Below are 17,173 nucleotides of genomic sequence, written 5' to 3'. Positions count from 1 at the left end.
ACAGGATCTGTAGCAGCTATTTAGAAACATGGCTCTAAATTACGTTATTAATTTTGGATAAAGATGAGCTCACTTAATTGAATAAGGAATAGAGTCATCTAGCAAGTAGAAAAAAAGCTGATTGGCAACATACTATACCTGTACTCATGAAAAGCCAGCTGTGCATTGTTGTTGCAAACAAAGCTGCCTTAATGATAAAACAAAATAAGGAAAATAGTGTACTTCAACATGAGTACACTCACCTGAATTGTTTCTATTTATGACTGAATCCTTCTGATCTCTTTATAAAGCCATCTACTAGAAGTCGACTTAATTACAACTGAACCTAGTTCTCTAATCCCTTGGAAGGAATATTCAATTAGGTCAATAGGTCCTAGTAGAGCTTTTCTAGAATGTCTTGTCTCTCTATATAATCCATTAATGGGGATTTTACCATTGACTTCAGCGGGAGCAGGTCCTAAATTTGCTAGTTTATACATGTAGGGACAAATATTGCTCTATTTAACTCATCCAAGTAGTTCCGTTCAGTGATCTGTATTGTGTGGGTGAGAGCACTGTAGCTGTCAATACATAGCTCCATACCCAACTAGTGCCTTTTTGCATATATGTCTTTGCTTTCTTTTTCATTAAATTAGTTTGTTTGCCTTAGCACCTATTGCACATTTGTACACACACACAGCATGCTCTGTTCATGAGAGGCTCATAGAGTGGACTAGTAACAGTGTTGCAGATCAGGATGGAGTGCAGATGAACTGTGTAAGAAAGCTTGTACTGCCCTTGTTTTCACTGTGTTGAGCTCAAGTCAATTCTCCATTATAAAATTCACTACTCTGCAGTATTAACAAGTGCTAACTTGTCCTGGCCCTTTGTAGAAGGATGCATTTCAGCAATAGTCCTTTGCTTTCATGAGATTCATATTCATCTATAATTTTTTCCCTAAAGGTCTGTTTTGTGTTTATTTTTCACTGTTGCAATGGAAATGTATTTGTAATTTTCTCTCCAAAAATATATTCATATATTTCAAAATTAAAAGATGTTTTTAAAAATCTCATTATAAAAACAAAAGAATTGTATGCTTTCTGCATTACAGGTTGTTAAGCATTAATTTATTTCTGCTTTCCTAACAAATTCCCTGATTTTCTATTTTGCTTCCATTTTTTTTTTTTTGCTTCTTGCTATTTGCTTGCAAAACAAATAAACAGGCAAACCTGGTAAGTAGTGCTTTTCACCAACTTTGACATATTGCTCTTTTTTTTTTTTTTTTTGCTTTTATTCTTTGTATTTGCCTCATCCCCATTAAATAATGCAAATGTTAACTGAGATTGAAAATAGGTTTGAAAGATATTGGGTAATACCTTTCTTTCGCGAGTATCTGTTTTTCTCTGGCTCTTTCAATAAAAATATCACTTCTAAGTATAAAGGAGGATTTTCTTATTTGTGAATTGTGGACAGCATGTTCAAGTGATGTAGAAGCCATTTTAATTAAGGAATTATATAAGCTTGTATATAAATATTTATTTATAATTATCTAACTAGGATGTTGCTGGCAGTTTATTAGCTGCACAGTACTACTGCTCAGGGAAGTCACTGAAGTTAAGTAATAGAAAATATCTATTAGGTCTTCCAGTCTCACCCCAGGAAATGTTGGATTAGTTTCCATAGTGTATATTCACACTTCATCCAACCCTTTTTAAAATGCCCCAGGCAATGGGGCTTTCAACGTTTCCCTTAGGACACTGTTCTTAAGTTTCCTAGAGCTCACAGTCAGGAAGCTTTGTCCTGATAGTCTACATTTTCCTTATCATTTTATCCTTGTACCACCTAAATAATTCCTCTCCTTCTTTGGGATCTAAGTTTGGGACCTGGCCAGATGTTGGCATGAAGGCATGACAGGGACAGCATGCAAGACATGAGGCAGATGAAGTGAACACTAAATGTCACTCTTCTAATCTCCACTGGCCAGCTGAAGAGAGTGATGGTGGTGATCAGCTTTGGTGGGAGCTGGTCCAGCCCTTCTTGATATAGGGCAGCTGCCAAGATTCCAGGAGGTGAAGGGAAAGGAACTTCCTTTATGAATGTGAAGAGGTGTGTGGTGAATTCTTTACAGTGCAGATTGCCCTAGAGACAGAAGGAGAAGGAAGTCACTGAAATATCGTAGGGATTAGTGTGATTGCTGACATTGAAAAAAGGCAAAATTTTGGTTTTTTGAGTTGCCACTTAAGTGTATGGTAAAGGATTGATCCTGCAACAGTTCCACACATATGGACCCTTATTCTTGCATGGAATCACAAGGAGGTGAGATTTTGTGCAGGAGAATGGGCCTGTACCTGCAGATCTGTTTCAGGATCAGGCCCTTAAGTGGCATGTGATCCTTAAAAAAACAAAACAGAAATAAAAACTAATATTATGATGGGACTTCAGCAGAAGACCCCTGAGAAGACTGGGAAAAGAAATGAGGGATGAAAAATGGAAATGGTTCTCCCTTTATTCCCTTGTGTCTGTAGATATTCACAGCATTTCTTTTAGAGATCACAGTTGAAATAAGTACGTAGAATTTCTTAACAATGATTTCTAAAATATTATTAAAGGGAAACTCTGCAAAGTGACATGGTATTGTGGGGTTCAGTGTTTCTCAATGGTTTCTCCTTATCAGATGTGTACAGTTTACAAGTGAAAGAATGTTATTCTAATTCCCACACCAGCTCATTCACCATGAGAACCACTCTGGTTTTGCATCTCATACATCACCCGTAACAAAAACAAATCTGGAGGCCAAATTATGCCCTCAGCCACACTTGTGTAATGCCAGTACTATCAGTGAGTTTGCACAAATTTACTGATTGGAACTTTGAAAACCATTTTCAGTTGATGGACCAGATGGAAAACCAGCTCACTTTCTCTCAACTGCATTGGCTCAGCAGGACTAACAAAATAAGCAGTAGAAACCTCTGAATACCCAGGAGGAAAGATGATCCGAGTATGAGAGTGCCATTTCTATGTTGTCACGTTTCCGAGTTGAACTGCACTTCAAAAAGTTTATTTCAAACTACAGCCCCAATTCAAATTAAAAATGGAACTCTTTGCCATGTTTGCAAACACAATAGGGCTAAATGGCTTGTGTAAAAAACACTTCGGAAAGTTGCAAGAGAACTTGTTACCTCATCTAAACTTCCATAACAGACTTAAGAAAACAGTATACAATTATCTTTCACAGTTGTGTTTTCTTTACAATGTGTAACTATTCAGAATGCACTCTGAAATATGGAACATTGGAATTGTAGCTTCTGGTATGAAAAATGAAGCATTTTAAGAAACAGAATATCAGAGCTTCCTTTCTATATTTGCAAAGAGGTGCCAGTTTATCTCTTGAGTCCTCACTTGGAGAAAAGAGTGGTGGAATATTTTGTATAGAATCAGGCTCTTCCTTGACTTCATTCCTGGTTTTGAAGTTACAGAGATGAGAAGATCAAAAAAGATGCCATTGTACTTGACTCCTATGTTTATCATACAGATAACTTAGAAAATATAAATCTGGTGCCAAGTTTCCTGACTTGCATTGGCTACAATACACAGCAAAATCATATTTCAGTTCTACATAAACTGAAGGCCTATTTTCTCAAGAGTAATTAAATGAAGCCAGGAGTTTGTATTAGATTAATCACTATGCCAGGAGGCATGAAGATTGAGCATTACAAATAGTGCATGCCACATATCAATATAGTGCAGAAATTTAACTTATTTACGGTTAGCTCCTCTTTGGTGCAAAAAGGGAGAATCCAACCTCTCTTTCTTTAATGTGAACAACTGAGTTCAAAGTTTATATAAATCATCAGTGTCAAGATCTGATCACATTTGTTTCTCACATCAAAAGTAAAATCTATAACTAGAGAAATTACACTGAGCACAGGATTATGCCTCTGTATAATGCCTTTTCTGGATTGAATACAAACACTTAACTATTAATACAAGCTACACAGCAGAGTATCATAAAAACTACAGGTGATAGTTATTCAGTGTTCTTAACCCATTCCATACTCTTGCTTTTATTGCAGAGGATGAACAGAGAGAGAAATCTGTCTCCCATCATACTGTCCAGCAGCTAATTGTGGAGAAGGAACAAGCTTTGGCAGACCTGAACTCTGTGGAGAAATCTCTGGCAGACCTTTTTAGGAGATATGAAAAAATGAAAGAGGTTCTGGAGGGATTTCGGAAAGTAAGTCAAAGTTTTAACTCTCCTCCTTCCAAAAAACTAAAGAAACTCTCTTATAGGTATATACAAACATTGCTTACCTTTAGCTACTGTCATTGTTTTGAGTCATTTGTCCAAGTTACAAATTGACATTAGATTGTATTGGGGGGGGGGGGGAGAGGAGATGTATGTATGTATGTGTTTATGCTTGATTATGAGGGAATAGCTCCAGAAGTATTAGAGTATTATAAAAGAACAACTTCATACATGCTACACAGCAACTGCAGTATATATTGTGTTTATGGTGATTTGAATTATCTGTTTATTAAGAGATGGCTCATGCATAGCTAGCGTTGTTGGAATTCCGCCTGTAAGCTCTTCTGATTGAGGGCCATGTCTTATAAGTTTGTACAGGGCTTCGGGCAGTGGGGCTCCCTACCCTGTAAAACAAATAATTTCACTCAAGTACAACATACGAAGTGCAGTATTGTAACTTTTTGGATCATAAAATACTGCCTCAGATGACTTGTGCGTGTAGCCATATCTTGCTACAGGAGTTTAAATCCTGTAATTTCACCAGCACAGACTGAAAACTGTCACCTTGTTTGTTGATATGCCATTGACACTTCAATCTGCTCATTTCAGAATGAAGAAGTGTTAAAGAAATGTGCACAGGAGTATTTATCACGAGTAAAGAAAGAGGAGCAGAGGTACCAAGCCCTCAAAGTTCATGCTGAAGAAAAACTGGACAGGTAATTGTTTGAGTGTTTACCCTTTCAGGTGTTTAGATTACAGGAACATCCTCAATAGACAGGCCTAATATTTTATGACTTGCAGCACTGTATGCCTGTATTTTACTTGACAGAGTTCATGTTCATCTGTGATGGAGAGGGCCTGGACTAATAAATCGCCAGTAGTTATTCTTCTTTTTTTTTCTGTGGGGGAGGGGGACAAATCCATGGTGACAAGTGAGCATTAATACCAACACTATATTAACTGGTTTCAGAGGAACAGCCGTGTTAGTCTGTATTCGCAAAAAGAAAAGGAGTACTTGTGGCACCTTAGAGACTAACCAATTTATTTGAGCGTGAGCTTTCGTGAGCTACAGCTCACTTCATCAGTGAGCTGTAGCTCACGAAAGCTCATGCTCAAATAAATTGGTTAGTCTCTAAGGTGCCACAAGTACTCCTTTTCTTTTTACTATATTAACTGATCACAGAGAACAAAGCAAAGCCATTTGGTTAATGATAATGGTGCTCTATGAAATGGACTACATGAAGGGCCTCCTCCTAAGACAGACAGCTTCAGAGGGTTTCTTTGCTAGTTTGGTAAGATCAAGTAAGTGTTTCTAGTGCCCACTTATGTTTAAGTCTTATGATAATTATCTGAACTAAGACACACAAGAGATATTTCCAAAAGGTTAACACCAAAATTAATCTATGTCGAAAATGAAGTGACATTTGGGTTCACTTCTCCAAGGCTCTCCCAGCTTCCATCTAGTTCATGGAAACCGGAGGTGGTCATGGTCAGAGGTTGATAAAGGGCTTCAAGTGAAACCAGTTTTGTGGCACTAGGACAGTTAACTCAGGATTAAACTGTTGATAAAAAGAGTTTCACAGTCTCTATTCAAGGCAGGCCCGGAGGAATGAGATAGAACTATCTTATTATCTTAGTGAAAGGTGGCTGTAAAGTTTCAAGGGCACATTCAAAGTGGTGCCCAGCAACTGCCCAACCACATTCATCCGCCACATCTATTTTAGCTGTCCTTAGCCTTAGTCCTCCCCTTTGCAAGAATTAACATTCACCAGAGAAACCTGTATTTCTATAGAGCCAATGCTGAAATTGCACAAGTCCGAGGCAAGGCTCAACAAGAACAAGCAGCATATCAGGCCAGTCTCCGTAAAGAGCAGCTGAAAGTGGATGCATTGGAAAGAACACTGGAACAAAAGGTAATTTAAGCATTTCTGTACTAAAACTCAGTTACAGTGATGCAGTTTGCCAGCATCAGTTGCTCTAGGTCAGCGGTTCTCAAACTTTTGTACTGATGATCCCTTTCACACAGCAAGCCTCTGAGTGCAACACCTCCTTATAAATTAAAAAAATGTTTTTATATATTTAACTCCATTATAAATGCTGGAGGCAAAGCAGGGTTTGGGGTGGAGGCTGACAGCTCGCAACCCCCCACGTAATAACCTCGCAACCCCTGAGGGGTCCCAACCCCCAGTTTGAGAACCCCTGCTCTAGCTAATGCAGTTAACCTGTCTGAACAAATTTAGAATCACAGAATGACCCCCGATGATGATGATGATTATGATGATAATTTGAAGGCTAAATCGAAGAAGAAAATTTTCGTGTATCATACATACTTCATTATAAAATGCATTGTGTTATATGCTGGGTTACAAATTGTATATTTTCCTGTTAGACTTTGATTAAGCTATATCTGTTTCCTTTTCACTGAAAGGTTTTTTAGTGCACAGAAATTGTGGTTAATTCTGTGGAACGTTAATTTTTTTATTTGTTTGTCAATTACTTTGTTTTTAAGTCATGTACTTGCACCAGCTTTTATCCTTTTTTTAAGTCACGCATATTGATTGGGATTTACAGAACAAGTAGTGTCACAGTTATTCGCCGTCTGTCTGTTAGGACCCCAACCTACTTTTCAGAGCAGAACCATGCTTTGGCAGTGTTGCCAGACCGTATGGGGAGGGGGAGGTAATAGAGGCCGAGGGCTGATCTACACTACCATGGTAAATCAATCTAAGTTACGCTTCTTCAGTTATGTGAATAACATAACTGAAGTCGACGTAGTCAGATCAGCTTACCATGGTGCCTACAATGCGCTGTGTCGATGGGAGACACTCTCCCACGGACTTCCCTTACGCTTCTCAGGGAAGTGGTGAATACAAATCGATATGAGAGCACTCTCCCGTCAATTTAGCGTGTCTTCACCAGACCTGCTAAATTGACACTGTTGCATTGATCGCAGTACTATCCATTTCTATCTTTCTTTTCTTATTAGTGGGGAAAAGATTTTTTTCCTAAAATCACATAATAATAAATGCAAAAGATGCCTTATGTTTATATTTGTTTAAATGTTTATATTTTAAAAGATATTTTTGCACTATTAATTTGTTTTGTTTGTTTTTTAGAATAAAGAGATAGAAGAATTAACAAAGATTTGTGATGAACTGATTGCCAAAATGGGGAAAAGCTAACTTTTAACCAAATTTCTGGACTTCAATATTGAGTGCAATATGACCATTGGCACACTGATGTCCATATATTGATGTGGACAGGTTGTATTTTCACTTTTTCGTATGCACTACTGTATTTTCTTTCTAAATAAAGTTGATTTAATTGTATGCAGTACTAAGATGACTATCAGAATTTCTTGCTATCGTTTGCATTTTCATAGTATATTTCATAGCAAGTTGATCTCAAAGTTCCTGTATCAGGGAGATGGTCAAGTTCTCTAGTAAATTACAAGTTGCTGATTCTAGCCTTCCCTTCGTACATGAGTTCCCATGTTGGATATCTTTTGGATTTAATATAAACATGTATTACTTGCATGGGGACTCTTGCCTTAAGGAGTGTAAACTTGATCTGCATTTGCTGATTTGTAAAATAAAATGAAAAATGAAAAAAAATGCATGTCTCGTAAATAAAATTCTCTATTGTAAATAAATTTTTTCGTTGAAACTTGGAAATAAGCATGATTTTATTTACTTGGTGCTTTCTCTACATGTAATGCCAGAAACGTGGTAAGGGGAAATGCCATTTCTGCTCAAGTAATACACATATGAGTAACTTAACTCACATGAGCAGTGCCATTGTATTTAATGGGACTGCTCACAAGAGTAAAGTTACTCAGGTACATAAGTATTTGCAGAGTTGGGCCCTGTAGACGTGTACACATGGCCTTAATCCTACAAGGTGCTGAGCACTCTGATCCTGACTCAGCAAAGCACCTTTGCAGGTGTGTAATGGGACTACTCATATGAGTAACATATTGCAGGATCTATTTTTATGAGATGGCTTCTATTAAGTATATTTAGGGTAAGTAGTGAATACATTTTCTTCCTGATATTACTTTAAGAATTTGCCATATGGAAATGGACAAGTACATCTGGTCAGAAGTATAACCAGAATAAGCTAGATAAGTAGCATTCTGCACACCTCTTCATCCTCTAAGTCATCCTCTATAGAGGATTAGGTATGTAAGACAAGCATTAGGATTTTAATGACAGACAAACTGCTTTCTTTGTCTAATGGTGCATCTCTTGGATATCCATGATGAAGACAATCTTCAGCCTGGTTCTTCTCAGCTTGCTTTTTGTAATCAAAAGTAAGTAATTTCAGCTAATTCTGTTTATAGTCTCTGATATCAGACACATGCAAAGAGTTCAGCATCTTTGTCATTAATCTTTGCCAGTCTTGATTTTCCGTTGGTTTTGTATGCTATCAAATTAGTTTGTTAATGTGGATAACAGAGCTGAATTTTATCTAACATAATTATTGTAAAATACAATCTTTCTTCTAATAGATTTTTAATACATGTTTCCCAGTGGACAGCGAGAGCACCTGCTCGTGTTTGCAAGTTTTAATTCATTTGTTTAAAGTGCTTATCAAATTCATGCTTACCTTTAAAACTACCGCACAGTTTATCTTTGGATTAGTACTGGGAGGAATGAATCATAATATTTCAAATGAATTAGATACTTTAGGAGAAAATTAGCCCTTAGTTAGTATCATTATTTAGTATCATCGTGACAGGTAGGTGTTTATAGATCTCAGGTGTGTATTCTATTCACAGTACTATAAACTGAAGAAGACAGTGATGAAAAAATATGTTATACTTCCAGTTTGTTTCAGTGGAATCTGTTTCCTAACTGTTCAAAAAGGTGTGATGCCAATTACAGTACATTAAATAATCTTAGATATCTCATTATGTGCAAAATACCAAAATCAAAGCAATGTATGCATTGTATGTCTTTAAAAGCTATCTTGAGATCCAAATCTGACAAATAAAACTTGATTTGATTTTGAAAAATCCTTAGACACATTGTAAGTTAAAAGTTCAGTGTAACTAAATTAGCCGTTTTCAGTGTTTGCTTCAGATAGAAATAAAACCAAGAAATTGAACAGTTGCTTTTAAAATATCTTAACAAGTTCAGGAGCGATACCTATGTAAAGTAATTTTTCTTAATGACAGGTGAAGCACTGCAATGTTATACTTGTGTAGGTTCTAGTGATGAAGAATGTAACAGACAAGGAACTCAGCAATGTCCAGGGCTCTCAGATGCATGTGCAGTCATAAGAGGACAAGCAAGTAAGTAGTTGCAAAATTGTAACCAAAAAGTATCAAATGTATTAATTTCTGTCAAGAGATACCTGTGAGAGTTAAATTACCAATTTGGTAGAAGAGGCTAGTCGTGAGATGATGAGAAAATATAGGTAGTTAAACATATGCTCTTTTTTTAAAAGTTCTGTTAATAAATCTTAACTCTTATCGTGTATGGATTAGCAGAAATGTGACAAATAGTAATATAGGTAGCCATTAAATTCTTCTTATTAATGCTCTATAATAATGCACCATGTAGATGTGCATTATTGTAGATGAAATAAAATAAGTGTTCGAATTAATTAATTTATGCTTATAAACTCAGACTTATAAAAATGCCATAGCATCAGAATGATTGCTTCTTATGATGCTCGTCTCTTCATTACCTTTGATCCTTGGATGTTTAGATTCATGTTAATAAGACAGTGAAACAAGTAGGCAAACTTGAACATCTTGATATGTTTTGGATTAAATGTGGCTCTGTTGTAGGTGGTGTTATGAAGTCCTGTTCATTCAAATCATTCTGTGAACGGGCAAGAAGGGATGGATCCAAAGCACCTGGAGTGAGCGTTCACTGTTGTTATTCAAACAACTGTAATGCCAAAAGCCTGGGTTCAAGAAACACCATCTCCATAAGCCACTTATCGTTCCTTGTCTCTGCAGTGTTGTGGCATCTGCTGTTTAACTTGAAGTGAAAAACAAAACAAAACCCCAGTAAACCCACGCTACAAGGCTGCCTTTTTAGAAAAAATGACTAACTAGTCCTAAGAATGTTGCTCACATATAATACAACAATTAGTGGAGGTTAGAGATATCTGAAAGGGAGTAGTTAAGTCTGGCATGAAAAGATGGAGGCTCAAAGGAAATGTACAGTGGCGGATATAGATTATACTGTGACTTAACAGTTGTAGGCAACCTCCCTCTCCTACCCCCTCTTTAGCCTAAGGAGCTTTTAGGGATAATATATAGTGTTCCACTGGAACATATACATTATTACAGAACTTTTATACATTAATGTGATATTATACCTAGAAAAAAACCCACCACCTTAGCTGCAAGTAGCAGCCTTGTAGCATGGTAAAGAAGGATTTACTTGTTTGAAATGATTTTGAATTGTTGGCATAAGTAAATTAAAAAACAAACTGAAAATTTCAAAAAGTAATTGAAAAATCTAATACACCATAATGTATCTAACCATCCTTCAAAGAATGTTCATCATTATCATTAACATGAATCATTCAAACCAAAGTTGAGGAGAGGAGGAACAATGTATGAAAAGATTCTACATTATGGATATTTTCTGTCGACCAGTGTGACAATCTGAGAACCTTGCTATGAAACAGCAAAACAACATTAATCTGCAAAATGGTTGTCAACTGGTGGGCTTCCTTCCAAAAGATCAACTTACTCTGTTGCTAGATTTAAGGATAGTGGAGTTAATCCCAGTGTCCTAGCCAAATTACAACTTGAGTAATGACATTCTGCTTATCTAAATGGCCTCTGTGATTTCAATTGGATATAGTATTCTTTGCTTCCTGTCCTAAATGTAGGTATTTTAATAATGTGTGGAGTGATCCTTGTATATAGAGCCTGATTCTCCTCTAATTGACTTCAATAGGAACAGGAGCAAGACTATAATAATTTGTGTATTTGCTTGTACAGTAAAGCATAAAGGACTTCGGGTCATTCAAGATGAAAGGCACTAGATAAACAGCAGGCATTAGTAGTAGTTCAACTATTGTGTGCTCCATAGCAACCTAAATATCTTAATTTATGCTTAATATTCATAGCTTTTTAAGGCCAGAAGGGACCATTGTAATCTTCTGGTCTGACCATCTGCATAACACAGGTCATAGGACTTCGCTGAGTTAATTTCTGCTTCAAGTCCAATTGCTATAGCTGAATGAGGGTATATTTTTAATATGGATTTAGAGATCTAACTTTACAAAATCATTGAAAAAAACCTGGTGTTTGTGTTTATGGAACTCACTAGACAAATGCAACTGTACTCACAATACAATTACAAATTCACTAGATTTCCAGTTTTGGTTCTTCAGTAATTTGTTGAAAATCATTGCAAGACAATAACTTATTCTTTGGAGTCTGCAGGCATCTACAAAACTCCCTTCGTTTTGTTTAGGATGGCTGTAAAATCCATTTGACTTAATTGCTGCTTTACATAAAATTGCTGACGCTGCTATATCTTCAGGATATAGTGTAACTCTGATCTGCTTTGAAAGTATTGCTGATTATGCAGACCAGTGTTATCGAATTGTTTCCTTGTACTCGCCCATCTGTCTGTATCCCATCTGTTGTTTTTTGTCTTGTATTTAGATTGTAAATTCTTTGGGGCAGAGACTGGTCTATGACTACGGCTCCTGGGAGCCACCTTAATAGAAATATTGAATAATAATAAGATTGCAGCGACACAAAGGAACTCAGCTGAGAGTATTTACTAAGACTATTCAGAAAAATGTAATCTAATATGTATAAAAGGGTATTTAGCAAATCAGCAGGGTTTTTTCATTTTATTGTTAGCTTGAATTACTTTGATCCAGCTCCATGAAACTGTTATATTCTGCTAAATATTTATTGTCTTTATTACAGACAGTTCTGTAATAGTGAAACTATGGTCAGAAGTAGTGTCTTTCTACATTACATACTTTTACTTTAATGAGAGAATAAAATGTGTGCAGTGTCTAATAATGTTTCTTAGTTAATAAAACTGCATCTTTAAACTGGAATTGCCAATCACTTCCTCTGCTAAGATGTCTTGAGAGAATCCCTACTGATTACATTGCTTAACAGGATATATTCTTTGAATATTGTAAAGAAAAGAAAAAAAAAGTATGTAGTGGTTAGTTGTAAAAATTGCACAAAAGGGGAGATTGCTAATTCTTCGGATACATGCTGCCTTTCACCCAACAGCTGAAGCTAGCATTTGGGGAAGGCCCTTTAGCCAAGTTGGATCTACCTGATAGTTCCTTCAGTGGCTACTATTCAGCATTAAAGGACCATATTTTCCTTTATATACATGTAACATTTAATTTGTAATACTGTAATTTGTAACATTTGTAATACTGGAAATTAAATATATATGTTAAACCTGTTTATCTATATAAATAAATAAATGATGGATGATGTCTGTGGAGTGAGCGTTTAAGAGATGTCTTAAAAAGATTTTAGATATAGACATTGACTGAGTTGGTGGTGGGGAGAATATATAAATCCATATAAAATTGATCTCCATTCAGAATACAGTGAGACCAGACACTAAAAGTCAATATTTGCCATCCAGAGAAAATGGGCAGGGAAGTGTTCTAAAACTTCTGTGTTCAGGGCTGGTCTTATGAAAAGTAAAACATAAGGGACTTCATCCAGTTTTTTCCTCATCTAGGATCAAGTTTGTCTACCCGTTTCTGACTGTTAGGGATGCTAATTCTTCCTCCCAAAATGTTGAAAGGCCATGGGGATGAATGGGATGGGGGTTGATTATGGGAATTGATTCTTGCTTTCCGGAAAGTGAGAGTCCAAAGATGCGATCCGTTGGAACAATAATTTGGTTTGGTTTTACTCCTAGCCTCTGACCTTCATTACCTTAGAGATCTATGACTATTCCCTGGGAGGTGGGAGTGGCTAGGTGGGTTCTTGTGGACTCACTCATTTATCTCTACCTGTTATGGTAGTAGACCAAAATGGAACGTCTACACTGTGAAAAAAGACCAATGGCAGTGAGTTTCAGAGCTGAGGTCATCAGACTTCATCTTGAGGGGCTCATACTATGGGGCTAAAAATCGTAGTGTAGACATTCAGCGTTGGGCTGGAGCCTGGGCTCTGAGATCCACCCCCCTCACCAGGTTTCAGACCATGGGCTCCAGCCAGAACCCAAATATCTACGCTACTATTTTTAGCTCTGTAGTGCGAGCCAAGTCAGTTGACCCAGACTCTGAGACTTGATGCTGCGGGTCTTTTTTTTGCAGTTTAGACATACCCCAAATCTCCTTTGTTCATCTCCTTTGGTCACTAGAAGCAGAGACTGGGCTTCCTCATTTTCCCAGTCTCTTCAGAGATGGTGAGACTGTTGTGACTAAATGGACCTTCTGGAGAGGAGTAGGTGGGCAGGCAATGTCCGCCTCCCAATGAAAAGAATCCATACTCTGGAATGGTATTTCTGGGACACAGATTCCCAGAATGTAACCATCTGTAAGAATGGCAGACCCCAATCAAACCCTTGCTTAATGGACAAACCCTACAGCTTTCACTCCCTTTCCCTGTAAATTAGTTTCCCTTTGATTGCAGTCATTTTCTAAAGAGTTTCAGGCACTCAGACTGGCTCAATACTGAAATCTTTTGATTCAAGGCTGCAGTAGAATATTTCAATCCACATAAAAAATTGAAAAAAGAAAATCAGGAAATACCTATTACTATTAAGTCTTTCTAAAATGTGTGTGATTTTAAAAAAGGCTTAAAATTTTGGTCTAATTTGTGAGACAAACACACCTGTAAGAATTTATACATCTATGTTGACTTTGCTTCATCCTTAGATTTTCCTGCAACTACAAGCAAACTTCAGGATTGGTCTCTAGTTCTTGATGTGGAATAAGAAACTCTGGAGGCTTCTGACTTTTAATATCTATATTAAAGGGGAGTACTTAAAAATAGACTGTGGATTTTAATGATGGTGCGTATCTAAACTGCCATCCAGGGATTTGGGAACTGAACGTATAGTGGAGTTCAGTTTCTTTTATGTGAACATTTTCCACATGAAGTTTCAATTTCAAACCATTGTTTGGTAGCGAATGAAATAAGAACTTGTATGCAGCTCATGGGTCAATCAGTATCTGTGCTTAAATATTCTGCTGTAAGGCTGTTTCAGTGTGAGTGTAACCCATGCTGCCTCTTTGTCTCTTCAAATGGCGGACTAATGGTGGACTGTGCTACTGGCTTTAAGCTAAGAACTCAGTCTTTTTGTTCAGGCAGTAGAGATTTATACTTTTTGATCCATAGGGTTTTGGGTTCAGGCCCTACAGTTGACAACCCATCCAGAGACTTCACATTATACAGACATGCAGCCTCCCAGTTGTGATCCATAATACTAGTATCTGGGCCATTTTGTAAAAATGTACGTCAGCTATCAAGGGAGGATTAGTCTCTAGCACAGCTGGGCTACTCTTGTTCTTATTTCTGTCCACACTATTCATAATAACTATGCTAGAGCTAAGTTAGCTGTAATAGCATTTACATGTGGATGTAGCGAGCACAGTTCTTCTGATGCAATGCATAGGTACAGGTAACTATCGGCCACTTAGTCTGACATCAGTCCTAGACAAAATAATGGAAAAGCTGAGGAATGATTCAATAAAGAATTAAAGGGTAGGAATATAATTAATGCTACTCAACAGAGTTTTATGGAAAACAGTCTTGTCAAACCTGATTGCCTTCTTTGAAATTACAAGTTTGATTGATAAAAGATAACTGCAGAGATGTGATATACATCGACTTCTGTAACGCTTTTTGATTTTAAAAGTTAGGTCTATATCCTATAAAAAAACACACGTTAAATGGATTAAGAACTGGATAAATGACATCTCAAATACTAGTTGTCAATGGGGAATTATCAAATGGGGGTGTTTCTATTACAATGTAGCTGCAGGATGCTTTATACATCATTTCTTCAAGGATTTCATGATGTCATAATAGGAAGAACTTGTCATAGTAACAAACTGTCTGCGTCTGATGACCACTAGAACGGTCCCTTGTGTTCCAATACAGACTGTGTCTTGTGTCTTCCATGGAAACATGATGCAATAGCCTGTCTAGAAGAACTGCAAGGCAGTGGATGGCAGGAGAAGGGGGCTGTGATCCTTCTGCAGCTAGTCCCCAACCCTCCCCAGCTGCGTTTAAGACCAGCAATACATAAGAAAGTTTACCATTATTAACAGCATTCATCATGGCGAATTTAAAGACTACTGCTGGTTTAGTCTCCAGTCGGAAATCACTAGAGTTAGCACAGTTTACTACTTTTGTTCCCAAGATTCCTTCATTAGATACTAAACCAGCAGATTGGTAAGTATGAGTGAATGTTTTCAGATATATTTGAAAGGAGCAGTGAGATTTCCTGCTGAATGATGATTCCTTGTCTAATAAGAGAGATCACTTCCCATCTCACAGAATTGACTTTTGTTTTCAAATGATTCCTGCAACACTATGCAACTGATACATGCATGCTGCAGGAAAACTTCCTTCTGACGTCTCACATACTCGCATTTTCCTCCTCTTATCTACGGGGCTCCTAGGGCTCTGCAGCCATTACTGAATTTAGCCTAAAAAAAAACCGCACTGGGAGGAAAATATCCCCATTGTATAGCTGTGGAAACCAAGGCACAAAGTTAAGGCCGAATTTTCAAATGTGCTCACTAATTCATTGTGCCTCAATCTGAGACCTCCACGATCTCACTTTCAAAGGTGCTGAGCATCCCAGGGCCCATAGATTTTAAATATGAAATGGTCAAATTCTGTCTTCAGAACTGGCAATGCATTTCCCATTAATTCCCTGGGAATTGCGCACCCAAATCAAAGGGTAGAATTTGATCCTTCTCTAGTAGAGAGAATGTGAAGAACATTACGAATTTTTAAAATCTAGTTTTGGTCTCATGCTTTACTGACATGAACAGAACCATTGCAGAGGTTTTTTGTTGTTGTTGTTGTTTTTTTGAAATTTTAACTGTGTTCCGTTACCTCTCAGCTATTTGCTCTCAGTCCCTTTTGCAGCCCTGGGAGGACTTTCCCCAAGTGAAAAGAAAATACCCAAGGTAGGTATAATATCTTCAGATTGATGCCTATGTCTTGTTAGAGTTAAAACGTCTAAATAGCATAAGAATCTCTAAACTGTCACTCCCAAACATATGACAGTTATTGATTTTTGTAGCTATAAGCACTGAAGACTATGATCTATTCTCTCATTAATAGCATATATATGAGGATAACTACCAATAATGCTAATGGGAGTTACACATATGTATTTACTGTTGTATAGGCAGGCTCCTGAAAACAATAGACACCCTAGAACTGTAGTAATTGTAATTCAGTTCTTAAAGGCGAATCCATTGTGACACAGGATAATTAGGTGGCAGAGATTGCAGATTTCACTCCAGCTTTTTGGAGTTGTGAAGTTGATGAGATTCAAAGTGCCATTGATCTGCAAATGCAGAAATGGTGCAGGGGTGGGTTTCAAAGCCGAAAGCCATCATTTTATTATGCTTTAACTTTAATAGGGAGGTCTAAACTACCCTCTGGCCTCGTAAATGGCCTCTTACTAAATATATATTCAACCCAACCCCTACAATTCAGCCCACCTTTGGATCCTTTCTGTGAGGAGGGTTGACAGCACCTCAGTCAATGAAAATTTAAGGGGTCTCTTTCTTCCTCCAGGCTAACAGAGTCCACCAGTCCTCTCCAGGGTCTTTCATCCATGCTTGTCTCTGGGAACACCCTTGAGCATCTCACCTGCACGGTCACTGGGATGCCAGCAATTAGCTTGGCGTGTTCCTCCACCCAGTGCCTGGTATCTGCCTTCCATCAATCCAATCTCTAAGTTCTCCTAACCACAAATTGGCCTCCATGTTTAATAAATGAGCCCA

The 17,173-nt window shown here is 37.4% G+C and overlaps 2 protein-coding genes across 11 annotated transcripts in view; both read left to right on the top strand.

The window, feature by feature from the left end:
• Positions 1-7,839, top strand: part of TACC2 (transforming acidic coiled-coil containing protein 2) — a 163,597-nt gene extending 155,758 nt beyond the window's left edge. For 7 of the 10 annotated variants that reach the window (XM_075131038.1, XM_075131039.1, XM_048857605.2 and 4 more), the window contains 4 exons: positions 4,053-4,213; positions 4,835-4,941; positions 6,018-6,138; positions 7,342-7,839. In XM_075131038.1, the coding sequence (XP_074987139.1) occupies positions 4,053-4,213; positions 4,835-4,941; positions 6,018-6,138; positions 7,342-7,407 (455 nt within the window). In that variant the 3' untranslated portion in view covers positions 7,408-7,839. The remainder of the gene's footprint in view (positions 1-4,052; positions 4,214-4,834; positions 4,942-6,017; positions 6,139-7,341) is intronic. The other 3 variants (XM_075131040.1, XM_048857610.2, XM_075131042.1) reach the window with 1 other exon arrangement.
• A 7,644-nt stretch (positions 7,840-15,483) lies between these two features.
• BTBD16 (BTB domain containing 16) overlaps positions 15,484-17,173 on the top strand; it is a 46,143-nt gene continuing 44,453 nt past the window's right edge. The window contains exons 1-2 of the mRNA XM_048858890.2: positions 15,484-15,599; positions 16,279-16,345. Of these exons, the coding sequence (XP_048714847.2) occupies positions 15,484-15,599; positions 16,279-16,345 (183 nt within the window). The remainder of the gene's footprint in view (positions 15,600-16,278; positions 16,346-17,173) is intronic.

Source organism: Caretta caretta, chromosome 7, assembly GCF_965140235.1.
Source record: "Caretta caretta isolate rCarCar2 chromosome 7, rCarCar1.hap1, whole genome shotgun sequence".
In the NCBI taxonomy this organism is placed as follows: Eukaryota; Metazoa; Chordata; order Testudines; family Cheloniidae; genus Caretta; species Caretta caretta.
Note: the sequence above shows the minus strand (reverse complement) of the source record. Positions and strands in the feature narration are given on the sequence as shown.